We start from the raw sequence: 12,810 nt of genomic DNA, 5'->3' as shown, positions 1-12,810 counted from the left end.
GGACTAATCGGGAGAAATCGGGACGTTCGATTCCGATTTGACGTTCCCAGAAGACGCTCGAGTATATATATTTCGAAGCTTGAAGTGAACCAAATTCCAATTCCTGTCGCCTCGTCAATTTTTTTTGAAAATAACAATTTTATATGCTTCACCGGCAGCCGAGCGGAATGTGAAAATTAAAACGTCCGCCTAATATGAATTTAATCGCGTGCAAAGGGCGTTCGCGCAAGAGCTGACGAAGGCTCGCCTCGCATATGTACTCTCTTACACACAACAAGTGGAGCGGGCCCGTGCCGCATCGTAACCAATGACGTGGATATAGGTTAAAGTTCTCATTGGAACAAAATCAAACCTCGCCAGGTTCCCTATCGGGGCACGTTTTTCCAAACAACAGACAAATTTGTAAATAATGTTCGAAATCACAGACACGCAGAGTGAGTGTAGCGAGGATCCCGCGTCGATCGATATTGACAGGATGCTTTTGCCTTAACCCTCTGCCCGGAATATCGGTCATTATGGACCACTAAGGTTCAAGTCACTTCAGATATATATATATATATATTTTTCGTTATTTGATTGTTTACCGCAGGAGTGGAAGACTGATGGAACGAAAGTGCGATAGCCCCTCAAAAAGTGAAACTCGTGTGTTTTTCTGGATTAGCGGTCGTTATGACCGGGGTGTTCCATGTAACCGGGTTATCCAGGGGTGTTATAATCCGGGTAGAGGGTTAAACCGGCGAATATTATTCCCGAAATATCAATTTCCTTCTCTACCACGTTGATCTCTACCGCGGGAATCTTGTTCCAGAAATCGGAGTGGGACTGGCGGGATTTGGCATCTCCTTTCTGTTCCTCGGCGTACTGCTGCTCTTCGACAAGGGTCTACTCGCCATTGGAAATGTAAGGATCACGCGCCCCTGGCCCTGTTTATTTATTCACGTCAACGCGACATCTCATACCCCGGTTTGACTGACCTCTCGGGAATTGTCCCTTTGCAGCTTCTGTTTATAGCGGGACTCGCATGTGTCATCGGGCCATGGAGGACGTTAAACTTCTTCTTTCAAAGGCACAAGATGAAAGCGAGTGTCTCGTTTCTCGGGGGTGTTTTCGTAGTGCTCATGGGTTGGCCCATTGTAGGAATGATCCTGGAGACCTACGGCTTTGTATTGCTCTTTAGGTGAGTGTACTTTTTATCCTTGGGCAGGGGATCTCATGCACGGCGATTCGAATGTGATCTGCTGAAGAAAGTCTGTTGTTGAAGTAAACATGAGGAAACGGCGGCATCACTTGTTGCATATGGAACAAGTCGTATGATGATCTCAAATGACTCGACATCCGCTGGTTAAACAAATCCATACATGTGTGAGAGATAATTCATCGCAAACATCTTTGTTCCAGTGGTTTTCTACCAGTAGCGATAAACTTCATACGAAGAGTGCCTATACTTGGGACTGTACTGGACATGCCTGGCATCAGTCGACTCTTGGACATAATCGCAGGTGATTCCAATCGGACAACTGTATGATACAACTATATATAATATATTAGAGAACCACCCACATCCTTTTGCTTGGAACCTGTATATAAAGCGGTCAAATGTTCATGCCCCATATTCCTTTTTTCTATCATTCCCGTTCGAGAAACGTCAGCTGTCAAATTTTTGTACAAAAGTATAAGAATAATTTTTACTCGTTATGTCAGTCACTGTAAGAAAATATCAGTAAGACTAGTATAATCGATTTGTATGTTGCCAATTTGTATACATATAACTTAATTATATGTACTGATTATGTCAAGGGTACACGTGGAACATGGTTTACGTGGAACATTCCAAAAAGCTTTTTCATATTAAAAAAAAAGATAATCTATATTAATTTTTTTAATCCAAAAATATTTATCATTGTCAGTAAATAAATAACGGTCGAAAACGTACCCTTCTCCTAATCAAATAATGAATGTTTTGGGATAACAATAAATGGACGTGTTGAATGTGTATTATTTATATAATGTCTTATACATTTCAAAGTCAAGATAGAGAATATACAAAATTCACATAAGCTTTTAATCATTTTCAGACGAAAAATATATCAGTGCGATTAAAATATTAATTTAGAAATGCTGGACTAGTGATATTGAATATAGTATTTAAATCATATTACATATAATCGAGGAAAGATATTAAATTTCAAAAAATATTTAATATGTACAGTGGACAGATTCCGACACTTTTTTTTTATAGGTTTTTAATGTACATGATATATATTTTATAGGTAACTAATATTTTGCAAATGCGAACCACGATGCACTATCTTTAATCTAAAGACAGTATAACACCAATCATGGTTCGCATTTGTAAAATATTTGTAAAATATTTTGAAACTTATAGTGTCGTAACCGATCTGTCCACGACTGTACAATCTTTAAATTGTTAAATCTCTGTCGATCTTTATTAATTTTATAATTAAATTTTTGAAATTCAATTCGATGAAATTTATTACATATAAAATCGATTTAATCTTTTTTTTTAATTTGAATAGGCATTCTTTTTACTGTTTTGGGAAAAGAAAATTTCCGAATGTATGAAATTTTATATCGTTTTTATTGATTTGCTGCTTTCCCTGCATGCATCCTAACATGAACAGATTAGATGCATACATTCTGAGTAACGCTTTTCATCTTACATATGGTCGTCTGGAGTGCGAAATTAAATTATCGTCCATCAAAAATCAACGGACTGGCGGATACCATTACAATGATAGGTTTATTAATTACGAATTATGAATTATCTACAACGGGCCGAGAATAAGGGCGGGGGGCGGCCCAGGCTACGCGCCCCGCCATCGCCGTGATGACACTTCGTCGCGCGTCCTCCTCTCTCGATGGTTTTCGCGTGCGCTGACTCGGATCTCCAGGCAATTTATTACTTTCAAAGTACTTTGATATTCCGACCGGTCTACTTGTTCAACGTGGCGTGTGTGGAACGTTATCCAGGTAACAGGTGTTCGCGATTACCTACGCGATTGCGCTTGCCTCTTCAACGTTTTTACAACAATGGTATACGAAAATACGTAATGTCAACCGCTGCGGAAAAATACTGAATCCGGCAATAAGTTAAAGCAGATTCTCTTCTATGCTTGTTGCTCCTTACTTTTTACGTTTACAATTTTTTTTATGCGCCCGAGTTTTATGCACTTTTACGAACTGCTACATCGAACGTCCTCAGCCTGAATTACTTAATTTAATATCGCCCGACAGCAAGAAAGTCCCTCTTCTGTCCGTCGGTACGTGGGAATCGCTATCAAATCGGATGGTGCGTGGATAATTAATGACGATGGTTCAATGATCGTGAAAGTAATGAGACGAGGATCGTTTTAGCGTTTTAAAGGAGGTTCTTGATTTCGTCGTACAACACGAGTACGAGCGCACCACCTGTACCACGGAGAACGTTGGAGAACGCGCCCTTGAAGAAGGCACTACTACCTTCCGACTTGTAAATGGTGGACCAGCAGTGAAGAGTGTTTTTGTACAGGATGTCACTCTTGGAACGGCCAGACTGCATCATCATACGTCTACGTACTGTGTCGAAGGGATAGGATATAATGCCCGCGACAGTGGTTACGACCTGTAAACAGATTCGGAACGAATAAGTGAAAATGCAGCTCCACGCACAAATTCAATATAGGCGGGAAATATAGCGGAGTCATCTTCTCTCACCTGGGCGATACCCCACGATACGAGGAAAGGCGTCTTTTTGGGGTCCGGTAGCATACCACGGGCAGTGTCGTAGAAACCAAAGTAAGACGCACGGTAAATGATGATACCCTGCACTGATACGCCGAACCCGCGGTAAAGACCGACGAGACCGTCCGATTTGAAGATTTTTCCCAAACAATTGCCTAAGCCTGTGAACTCACGTTGACCGCTACCTTTGCCTACATCAGCAGCCAACCTAACGGAATAAAGAAAAAATATAACAACGATAATTTTAAAGTTTCAAACATTATCGGATTGAGTAGATTTCGGTATTTATAAAATTATTTATTTACAAATAATTCTAAATTTATACACTTTATATATTATATATTTTATACAAAATTAACGTGATATACATATGTATATCTACTCAAATAAGTATATCTTAAACATATCTCATATTAAAGTCTTAGATATTATCGGATTGAGTAAATTTGAGTATTTATAAGATTATTTACAAATAATTCTAAATTTATACATTATATATAGGTATATTTTATACAAAATTAACGTGACGATAATATACATACGTATATCTTACTCAAATAAATATATCTTAAACATATCTTAAATTTACAATCAAAAATATAAATCAGAATACACAAATACAAATTAAATTTAATTGCAATTGCTAATTGCTTGTTAATTAAATGATAATTTCTACTGTTATGCATTATTAGCGCATGAATAAAAATTCATATTAGTGTTTGGATAAAATAATTTCTATTATTGACACATGGATAAGATGCTCCAAGTAATTTACCTGGTTCTGGCAAAGTCGAGCGGGTAGACAAAGCACAAAGATGTGGCTCCGGCAGCACCACCAGACGCGAGATTTCCAAGGAAATAACGCATAAACTGTGTGTTCTTGTCAACACCACCAAGGAAAACCTGCTTGTACTTGTCCTTGAAGGCAAAGTTCAAGGCTTGCGTTGGGAAGTATCTGATAACGTTGGCGAAATTACCACGCCAGTAACTGAGGAATCCTTGTTCACGTGGGATACGAACGAAACAATCGATCATACCTGGAAAATAATGTACAATGCAAATGTATAAAAAAATGTAACGCTTATCTCAGTGTATAATTTATTTTAGTAATTTTCTGTTTTATACCTTATTTTAACAATTTACGTTACTTTAACATTTCATATTGTATGCTTTGACTATAAAAAGCTAAAGAATTACAAATTAAAAAAGAAACTTAACCTGCTCAACGATTGAAAATCATGTATAATGAGTCAGGCTCGTTAGCCCTCATACTTATTATATAAATAATTACAATTTAATATCTTGTACATAAATAACATTAAAAATCGATTTATAAAAGATTATATTCGGCAATAATTTTTGTTAGTGACAAGAAACAAAATACAATCTGGAAACCATAATGTGAACATAAGAAAATCACAAGAAATACTACGTTGATAATTTAAAACGTTCTAGAACGGGAATATCAATCAAATGGTTTTATAAACATTTTTAAAGAGGGGAAATTGTCTCGCTAATTACAATTATCGTCCAACATACAATCAATTTCTCTGACAAACTTTGATCCCTAATCTATATATCTTTGCGATCTAAGAGACTTTTATTATGTGTGTATAGCAATTGAAACTGATTATTACAGCGAAATGACAAGCTGCGAGATATCTTCCGTTATCGCCTCGTCGCGAGCAACGTGACTCTGCACGAGACCGACCGTCGTCGGACGCACCTATTAAAATTCTCGCGGTGTTGCGGGCAATGACATTTTTTTTTTTTTTTTTTGAAGCGCTTGAACGAACGGGAGGAGATGGACCCGATAAACGCGCATCTTCGCGCGTCAACGCGCGGATGAATCAACGGTGAGGAGAGGCCGTGAATGGAACGACGGGGGGGGAGGGAATTCGTGACGCGTGGAAGTAGGAGGCTGCACAGAGGAATTCGGTCTCGTGGCCGCCGGACGAAAGGACGGCCATGTTGGAACCGCACCGTCATCGATCGGGGTCTCGGCGGGCCGCGGGAGGAAGAGAGGCGAAGCCACGCGCTGCCATCTGGCTCGGGGTACGGCTGGCCGTTCCAACGAAATATCGATCTCGTCGCGCGCGGAGGGTTACCGTTGGAAGAATCGGGCTTTCCGCCGCGTGCGAGATCGGACCGCCACCGCGACCGGAGTTATTATGTAAGACCGGCCGAAACTGCGGGCCGACCTTCGTTACATAAACGCAATGCGAAAATTCGTCTCGCGATCGAGCGAGCGAGAAACCGCGAGCGCGCGCGCGCGCGCACATCGTTCACGTCGCGTTCCGCGTCGCTCGCGTGGCCGCGTTCCGCGCGCGGGGGCACCAACGGGGCATTGCATTACATAACGGCCATGTCTTCTTTTTCTTTCTGTCCTCTCGTCGGCCGCGGCACGCGGTCCGCGCTGAGGCGGCTCGCCAAAAACGCCGCGCGCCCCGAGGAACAATGGCACGTTCGAAGCATACTTGACTTGTACTTGTCACATGTTCCACGGGCTACCACTGTGTGCACGCGTTGGTTTTCGCCGCGTAGCCAAGTTAACGGTAACCGAAAGCGAGTTCCTTGCGAACGAGTCGCGGCACCGGGGAAGCGCGTGACGCGCCCGGTGCTTCCCCGCGACGACCGAGGTCCCCCCCCCCCGAGAAAGAATCCGGAAAGAGCGAGACAGGAGAGAGAGGGGCAGCCGGAGAAAGAAAGAGATCGGATTTATGCATTTACCCTTGTAACGCTGATCCTCGGCGATTTGCTTGGAGATGTGCTGTACCTGCAGCAACAACTTGACGCGCTCGATGGGTGCGACGGTGGTCTTGGAGATCGCCGCGGCCACACCGCCGGCGATGAAGTCCTTGGCGAACGCCACGGGATCCGCGAGTCCAGACATCGTGATGGGTTGGTTGGGTGCGCGTGTATGGGTGAGAGACACGGGTAATGTAAAGGAGTGTGTGTGTATGAGAGAGAGAGGAGAGACTCCCGGTACTCCAAGTGTCTCTGACGCGCGCCGGACGACGAATGGCCGAGGCAGCGTACGCTCGCCGCCTCCTGCTGCCTCCTAAGAATAGCCGCGCAGGTCACGTGTGCCGCTACGCGCAGCTATACGGACGGAGCGACGTCGCCGCGCCGCGCCGCCGACGCCCGCGTCGCCGCCGACCTGCCGCACCGGGGAATCGCCGTCGACACCTCGGGGCCGAAGTCGGGGCTTCCGCGACGGTGCCCGCCGACCTTTCACCCTCGACGGTCGGCCGATTCGCTCTGGCGACGCGCCGCGTGCCGGCCTCGGTCGTCGCGTGCGATCGCGGCGGCTCGCGTCACCTTCCGCCGTTCGAATACCACCGCGTTTCGCGCCGCGGCGACGTCGCGTCCGGTCGCCGACGACCTATCGCTCGCCGCGATCGAAAACGTTCGAAATTACGAATGCCAATGGCGGGAATGATCGGGTCCCGGCTGCGCGCGCGGGAATATGAAAGAGATTCGCGATTGTTCGAGAACTTTCGTTCGATAGAAATTCGCAAGTTTGTATCCCGCGAAGGGGACATTTTGTCGATCGGATAAAATGGAACGGATTGTGCGTAACAGGAAGTTCCGTAGGTTCTGCTCTGTGACTGTATCAATTAACGAGATCAGTAAAACGTTTAAAAATTGATAGCAATTATATGGGCATTGCAATTCTTGATAGACTATGTATATATCGTAGATTATGTTGTGCAGAATTACCGAAGCGAGAGGTTTAATTGACCTCTCTAGTCATTTAAAACGTAATATGAGAACCGTAATGAAATTGATTAGATTTGTTTATTAGATTATTACAAAAGACAGTTATATATTAAATTTTATTTGCATACACCGTACTAGATTAATCTAATACTTGTTTGCTATTTATTGACGAGCCTTAAAGAACTTAAATCAAGAATTTCTGTCATTCCATCGTCGTCAATTTATAAGTCGCGGCCGATCGCGGGCACGTGACCGCGCGAGGTCGCGCGAGATCGCCCTCGCGAATATCGGCTGCGTTCACGGCGATCGCGGCGACGCGGCACTCTTAGCAAACATCAGGGCGGTCAGCTCGCTCGCTCGCGACGAGAGCTTGCAGCGCGGGGGCCCTCCTTATCCCGTCAAGAGCGGGAAATCGCAAGGTCAATTCTCCCCCGAGGAAGGAGGTCAACGGGGCGCGTCGCTTGCGTAACCCTGGCTTACGGCCCACCGCGTTGCGGAGGATCCGCGCCAGGGGAGCTCAATGGAGTAACCGTCAAAAGCGGGGTGTATTTATACACCTGTTGGAGAAACAGAGAGGGAGAGACAAAGGAGAGAGAACATGCGGTGAGCACGCGTCACGCGCGCGAGCGCGCGCGCGGAATAGCGGTGCTAAAATCAGCTGTCCCTCGTCCACCACGCGCGCCGTGTCCACGTACATACATACATTCGTGTCGATACCGGTTACCACCGGGCGTTATAGCGGGCGTTAGATTGCATGTATATATATGTACATATCGCGCTATATGTATATGTGTGCGCGCGAGCGCGTCTGCCACCGCGACGTACGGCGATCGATCTCCCCGGCCGCGTACGTGTGTGCGTTGAGGAATCACGACAAGCACGTCTACTTTGACCTTTCGACTGCGAGGCTTGGATCCGATTCGTACGACGGCACCTTGATACGATTCGATTTATACTTGACATTGTCCTCGCGGGAGAATTTAGAAGACGCGCGAGAGAGATGCGACGCGCCGACGGGGAAGAAGAAATCCTAGAAGAGCTAGAGTCACCCTTGCGATATTAAATGACGAATTTGGGATCGAATTCAATTATAGACTCGCAAATTGTTGAGGGAGATCAGGAGTCGAGAGAAGTCACTTGTTGCGCTATAATGGCGCAAATTCGACTTAAACGTTTCGAGTCTCCTCTCGGTGGGTGGAAGATATATGATAATTTACGACGAGGCTTAAAATAAAGTCAGTGAGGATAACTGAAAAGCACACGTCTTTTCCGGTTACGCTTTCTTATCTGCCTATCTTGCATTCGTTAGAACGTTATTTGTGTTCCTTTCGATATCGCACTTTGATAACGTGTATATATATATGATCTCGTGTATCATTTATTCATTTCATTGAATGTTTATGTTTAACGTTAACCGGCTATAAGTATTTGTATCCATGTTGAAGAATGAGCACCACGTTCTGATGACGAAGAGCAGAATGAAGGCGTAGTCAGGTTGCTAGGCGAATACGACTATATATATATAATATGTTATTAATTCTCCAGTATGAGTTTTTCTCTTCTCTCACTCTTTGCAGTCGACAATTAATATTCCAATTAAGAACTCACGCACGAAATTATATGCGCGAAAAAGAAGTCACGCATGAGAAACGATGCGAAGAATAAGATAAAAATTATATAAGAAACGAAGAAGAAAATTTAAAAGAATATTCTATAATTTTTTGTACGCTTTAAATCACCATTTAACAGCCTTGACGAATTTTCCTTTAGTTAGGAGTCTAAGATACTTTTACGTAAGAATGCGACGAGACTAGAGTGACGTGTGTTTGTTTTGACGTAGGTACATCTTTTCGAAGCCGACGGAGCCTGCAGACTAACGCGGTCTATCGAAAATATTCCAGATATGTATGACGTCCCTAAAACGCCTGCAGCAGTCCCCGCTTGTATTATCGATATCTCTGGAACGAAGGAGGAGAGCCCCGTGTTCGTACGTGTATCAGGAATATCCAGGCATATGCTTCCCGTTACGATAACACGCGATAGGATCTTCCTTCGGATAAGACCGCGGACGAGGAAGTCGCGTGATAAGAACGATTTCGACGAATCATCCTTAGGTAGATATCATTGCCAGCGCCGTAGAAATGTAGACGACGTGAAACGCAGGGCGTTATCTTCGACTCAGGCGGCTCGCCGGCCGGAGATCGGAGACCCGGGGACTCGAATGTCGCATATATTGGCCGATTAAGTGGCGACCTTGACGTTAAATCGCCACCTGCAACTGCAGACTGACGTGTGTAACCGCGCCGCTTTAAACGATTTCTCCATGGAGCTTTCGACGCACCTGAGACGATCAGTCGAGCACAGTCGCGGCTCGTCATCTTCCTCCTATTGTATATTATACTTGTATTGTCGATCACTGATCGAGCTCGGAATCGCATCATCGCGCGCGCACGCGATCGCAAAGCCGCCGCGACACTTGGGCGACGCACGTGACGCAATATGAGAGACGAGGAAAAAGGAAAAAAAAAAGAGAAACGATCCGTCGTCATCGTGAACTTCGATATGTAATCGGGGGCGACCGCTGCCTCTTTTTAAAACGATTCGCGAACGCGCGTGCGATATTTCGTGATTTATTGCGTGTCGTTAAAACGGCTCGGTATCTTTATTACGTAAGCCGCGGGGATTGCGAATTATTGAAATTAACTACTCAGTGGCCGAACAAGTCTGTTAGATTTTAATTAATTAATTAATTTCTCCTAATTAATTGACATCTCGCAAATTTTCGTATTTTTGACAAGATAACTGTCTTTAATCGTCAAGTATCGGAAACGTGAACGTCCCGATCAGGACGGATTTAAGAGACCGCGAATTTTTAGAGATTCACGATAGCTGACGGATGGGCTAATCATGCCGCGATCGATTTGTTGGCTGATGTCCCTGGTAAATCGGAATGTATATGTGCACGACATCTAAATAGAAATACACAAATGCAACGGTCCTTTATGTAATGTTGGGGTATTTCGTGCACCACAATTACAGACACGAAAGATATATGCCACGGCGAACTTCTGTGCGAGTTGAAGTTCCACGTGCAGACTACGTGACGCGCGAGATAGATATTTCTTCTGTACATGTGCAGAAAGATGCAAGTAACGGAAAAACCTTTCGCATGTTCCCGAAGCTTTGCGGGAAACGGGCGTTATTCGTGCTTATCCGCGTGCATTCAATATAAAAATAAATCCGCGCAGAAATAAGCGTGACGTGCCAACGTTTGCGGGATCGTTTTTAGCAACGCACTCTCTACTGAATTTATTATACTTGAAGCACACTCGGCATTATTTATTACGATATAACAAATTTTACGAGTTATTGTTAAAGTAATTATTATATATATCTTGTAGATATTAATATAGATATATGTGTGGGATCTGTATAGTATAATGATGAGCAACACGTTGAGATAAATACATCGAATCGCAATTTATTCGTGCGATAACGCAAGTACATCTTTAATGCCAAGCATTTTCACTCGGGAAAGCTCGTCCCTCGTATACATACTTCAAAAACGCCTCCGTACTACCGTCAATTATTTAATCTAGCGCGGCGTCTTACATATGGTCTTATATATACGATCGTCCGACTATTCAAATCGTCGCGGCGCGAGAAGCTCCGTTGGTACACGGAGAGCGGCTAGAACGCGCGCGGCGAGGCGGATTGAACGCTATCTAGTGGTTAGCATGCTAATAGAACGGGGCGGTCAGCGAACGAGAGAACAGGAAGAGGCACGGGTGAAGAGAGAGAGACCCGTGTAGTAAACTCCGCCGCGACGCAGGTCGAGAGTGGAGCGAAAGGTGGAGTTGATACGAGCCGGGATACGCGACAAGTGATGCGCTGAGTCGCGTCCCTCACGACGGTTCCCCGTCACCGTGGACGCGAGATCGGCGGGACGTCCGGAGCGATCGACTGACAGTGAGCATCCCCGCCGCCGACGATCCGCTCGACGTCGTGCGCCGCTGACCCGGGTACGCGGCGGCGGCGGCGGCGGCGGCTCCGTGTCTTCATATCAAATAAATGCTGCGTATTAATTGAAGCGGTCGACCTGCGTAATTATAACGGATCTACAGTTTGCGCGGCGTATTACTTCTCTCTGATCCGCGGCTCGTATTTAAACGTCACGTTACACGGTCTACAAACCACCACTCTAATTAAGGATTTCCCCAGTTCAGTTTGATTTGATCTATATAAACGCACGCGCACACACGTATACACACACGTATGCGTTTATCCGTTAGATAAGGCATATTCTGTTTACGTGGAGAATATTGGCAAATTCAATGAGTAGTATGTACTCAACATTGATCTCTGTTCCATGATAAATGTCAATTTTCGTAGTAGTGCTTTGAGATATCAATATTCCGTTCAAATCCTCGTGTCAATTATGATAAATGATTTAATTGTTGTAGATACAATTGCATTCGTGATGATATCCACTGTGTAAATGCTGCCTAAGGAGGAGGGAAAAATCAGCAACATGACTGAAGGTTGGTTATTCATGTTTTATTCCACAGTAAATTTAGGAACTAATGAGTTTATATTGTTTTTATCGCAGGTGCAGAGACTCAGCCAAATGCGGGAAATGAGCCCCAGGCTGGTAAGTGGTTGTTTTATTAAATAGCTTTGGTGTGTGTGTGTGTGTCTGTGTGTTTCTTAGCTATGTAAAGTTAAATGCCAAGTCTGATATAATTGAATTAGTATTTGTTATAGGCATCTTTATATGATAGAGTAGGGCTTCATTTTTTTAGTCTCTTCTATTATGTCTCATTGTTATGTTCAATTCAACTAAAAACAGATTTTCTTGGGTTATTAATTTATTTAATAAATATTGATACATAATCAGATAAGATATTTAATAGCATACTGAGATGTTATATATTGACAGCAAAAATTATTAAGAATATTTTGTATATTATTTATATATCACAGTATGCAGTAAAGCTGCTCAACATGTACATGAAAAAAAATTTATAATTTGTCAATAGAAATGTATTTTCAATAGATAAAAATTACAAGTTTATGTTGTGCTTTTGCAGAAGCCTTAGAACCAAGGGCAACGCATAGCGAGGGATTACATGATGGAGCAGTGGAATCAACATCGCAAGCTGCTCTTGAACCTATGCAAGAGCTCCTTACAGTTCATGGAGCTACGCAGGGAGAGAGCAGCGATGCTGTCAGTATTTATACTGCCAGCACTTCCGTGTCTGGCAATGGTAAGTTTGCAAATTCTACTGATAGTACCTCCCAAAATACCACTAATAATAATACCAAAATACAGGTGCATAAATATTT

At 43.8% G+C, this 12,810-nt stretch overlaps 3 protein-coding genes across 3 annotated transcripts in view; 2 read left to right on the top strand and 1 right to left on the bottom strand.

Annotated features, from left to right (window-relative positions):
* The first annotated feature begins 14 nt into the window (after nt 1–14).
* Nucleotides 15–2,002, top strand: LOC105457483 (vesicle transport protein GOT1B). The gene is made up of 4 exons (XM_011702170.1): nt 15–434; nt 809–900; nt 999–1,177; nt 1,399–2,002. Exons 1-4 carry the CDS (start codon nt 410–412, stop codon nt 1,523–1,525), a joined length of 423 nt encoding a protein of 140 aa, XP_011700472.1. The 5' UTR covers nt 15–409; the 3' UTR covers nt 1,526–2,002.
* A 576-nt stretch (nt 2,003–2,578) lies between these two features.
* Nucleotides 2,579–6,791, bottom strand: LOC105457482 (ADP,ATP carrier protein 2). Its single transcript, XM_011702169.1, has 4 exons — nt 6,472–6,791; nt 4,517–4,778; nt 3,715–3,949; nt 2,579–3,622 (listed from the first exon to the last, which is right to left on the bottom strand). Exons 1-4 carry the CDS (start codon nt 6,632–6,634, stop codon nt 3,380–3,382), a joined length of 903 nt encoding a protein of 300 aa, XP_011700471.1. The 5' UTR covers nt 6,635–6,791; the 3' UTR covers nt 2,579–3,379.
* A 1,314-nt stretch (nt 6,792–8,105) lies between these two features.
* LOC105457481 (protein furry) overlaps nt 8,106–12,810 on the top strand; it is a 34,418-nt gene continuing 29,713 nt past the window's right edge. Inside the window, exons 1-5 of the mRNA XM_011702168.1 lie at nt 8,106–8,654; nt 9,305–9,578; nt 11,928–12,005; nt 12,074–12,115; nt 12,555–12,731. Coding sequence (XP_011700470.1) covers nt 11,963–12,005; nt 12,074–12,115; nt 12,555–12,731 — 262 coding nt within the window. The 5' untranslated portion in view covers nt 8,106–8,654; nt 9,305–9,578; nt 11,928–11,962. The remainder of the gene's footprint in view (nt 8,655–9,304; nt 9,579–11,927; nt 12,006–12,073; nt 12,116–12,554; nt 12,732–12,810) is intronic.

This window comes from Wasmannia auropunctata, unplaced genomic scaffold (genome assembly GCF_000956235.1).
Source record: "Wasmannia auropunctata unplaced genomic scaffold, wasmannia.A_1.0 LD335214.1, whole genome shotgun sequence".
NCBI lineage: Eukaryota > Metazoa > Arthropoda > Insecta > Hymenoptera > Formicidae > Wasmannia > Wasmannia auropunctata.
This window is presented reverse-complemented; position numbering and strand designations above follow the sequence as displayed.

What these genes read in the sequence shown, in the direction of transcription:
- LOC105457483 (XM_011702170.1), top strand. Translation starts at nt 410, where the DNA reads ATGTTCGAAATCACAGACACGCAGA. An exon ending in GTCTACTCGCCATTGGAAAT is followed by an intron (nt 901 to 998) that starts GTAAGGATCACG and finishes GTCCCTTTGCAG; the next exon opens with CTTCTGTTTATAGCGGGACT. An exon ending in GGCTTTGTATTGCTCTTTAG is followed by an intron (nt 1,178 to 1,398) that starts GTGAGTGTACTT and finishes TCTTTGTTCCAG; the next exon opens with TGGTTTTCTACCAGTAGCGA.
- LOC105457482 (XM_011702169.1), bottom strand. Translation starts at nt 6,634, where the DNA reads ATGTCTGGACTCGCGGATCCCGTGGCGTTCGCCAAGGACTTCATCGCC. An exon ending in CGAGGATCAGCGTTACAAGG is followed by an intron (nt 4,779 to 6,471) that starts GTAAATGCATAA and finishes ATTATTTTCCAG; the next exon opens with GTATGATCGATTGTTTCGTT. An exon ending in CTCGACTTTGCCAGAACCAG is followed by an intron (nt 3,950 to 4,516) that starts GTAAATTACTTG and finishes TTATTCCGTTAG; the next exon opens with GTTGGCTGCTGATGTAGGCA.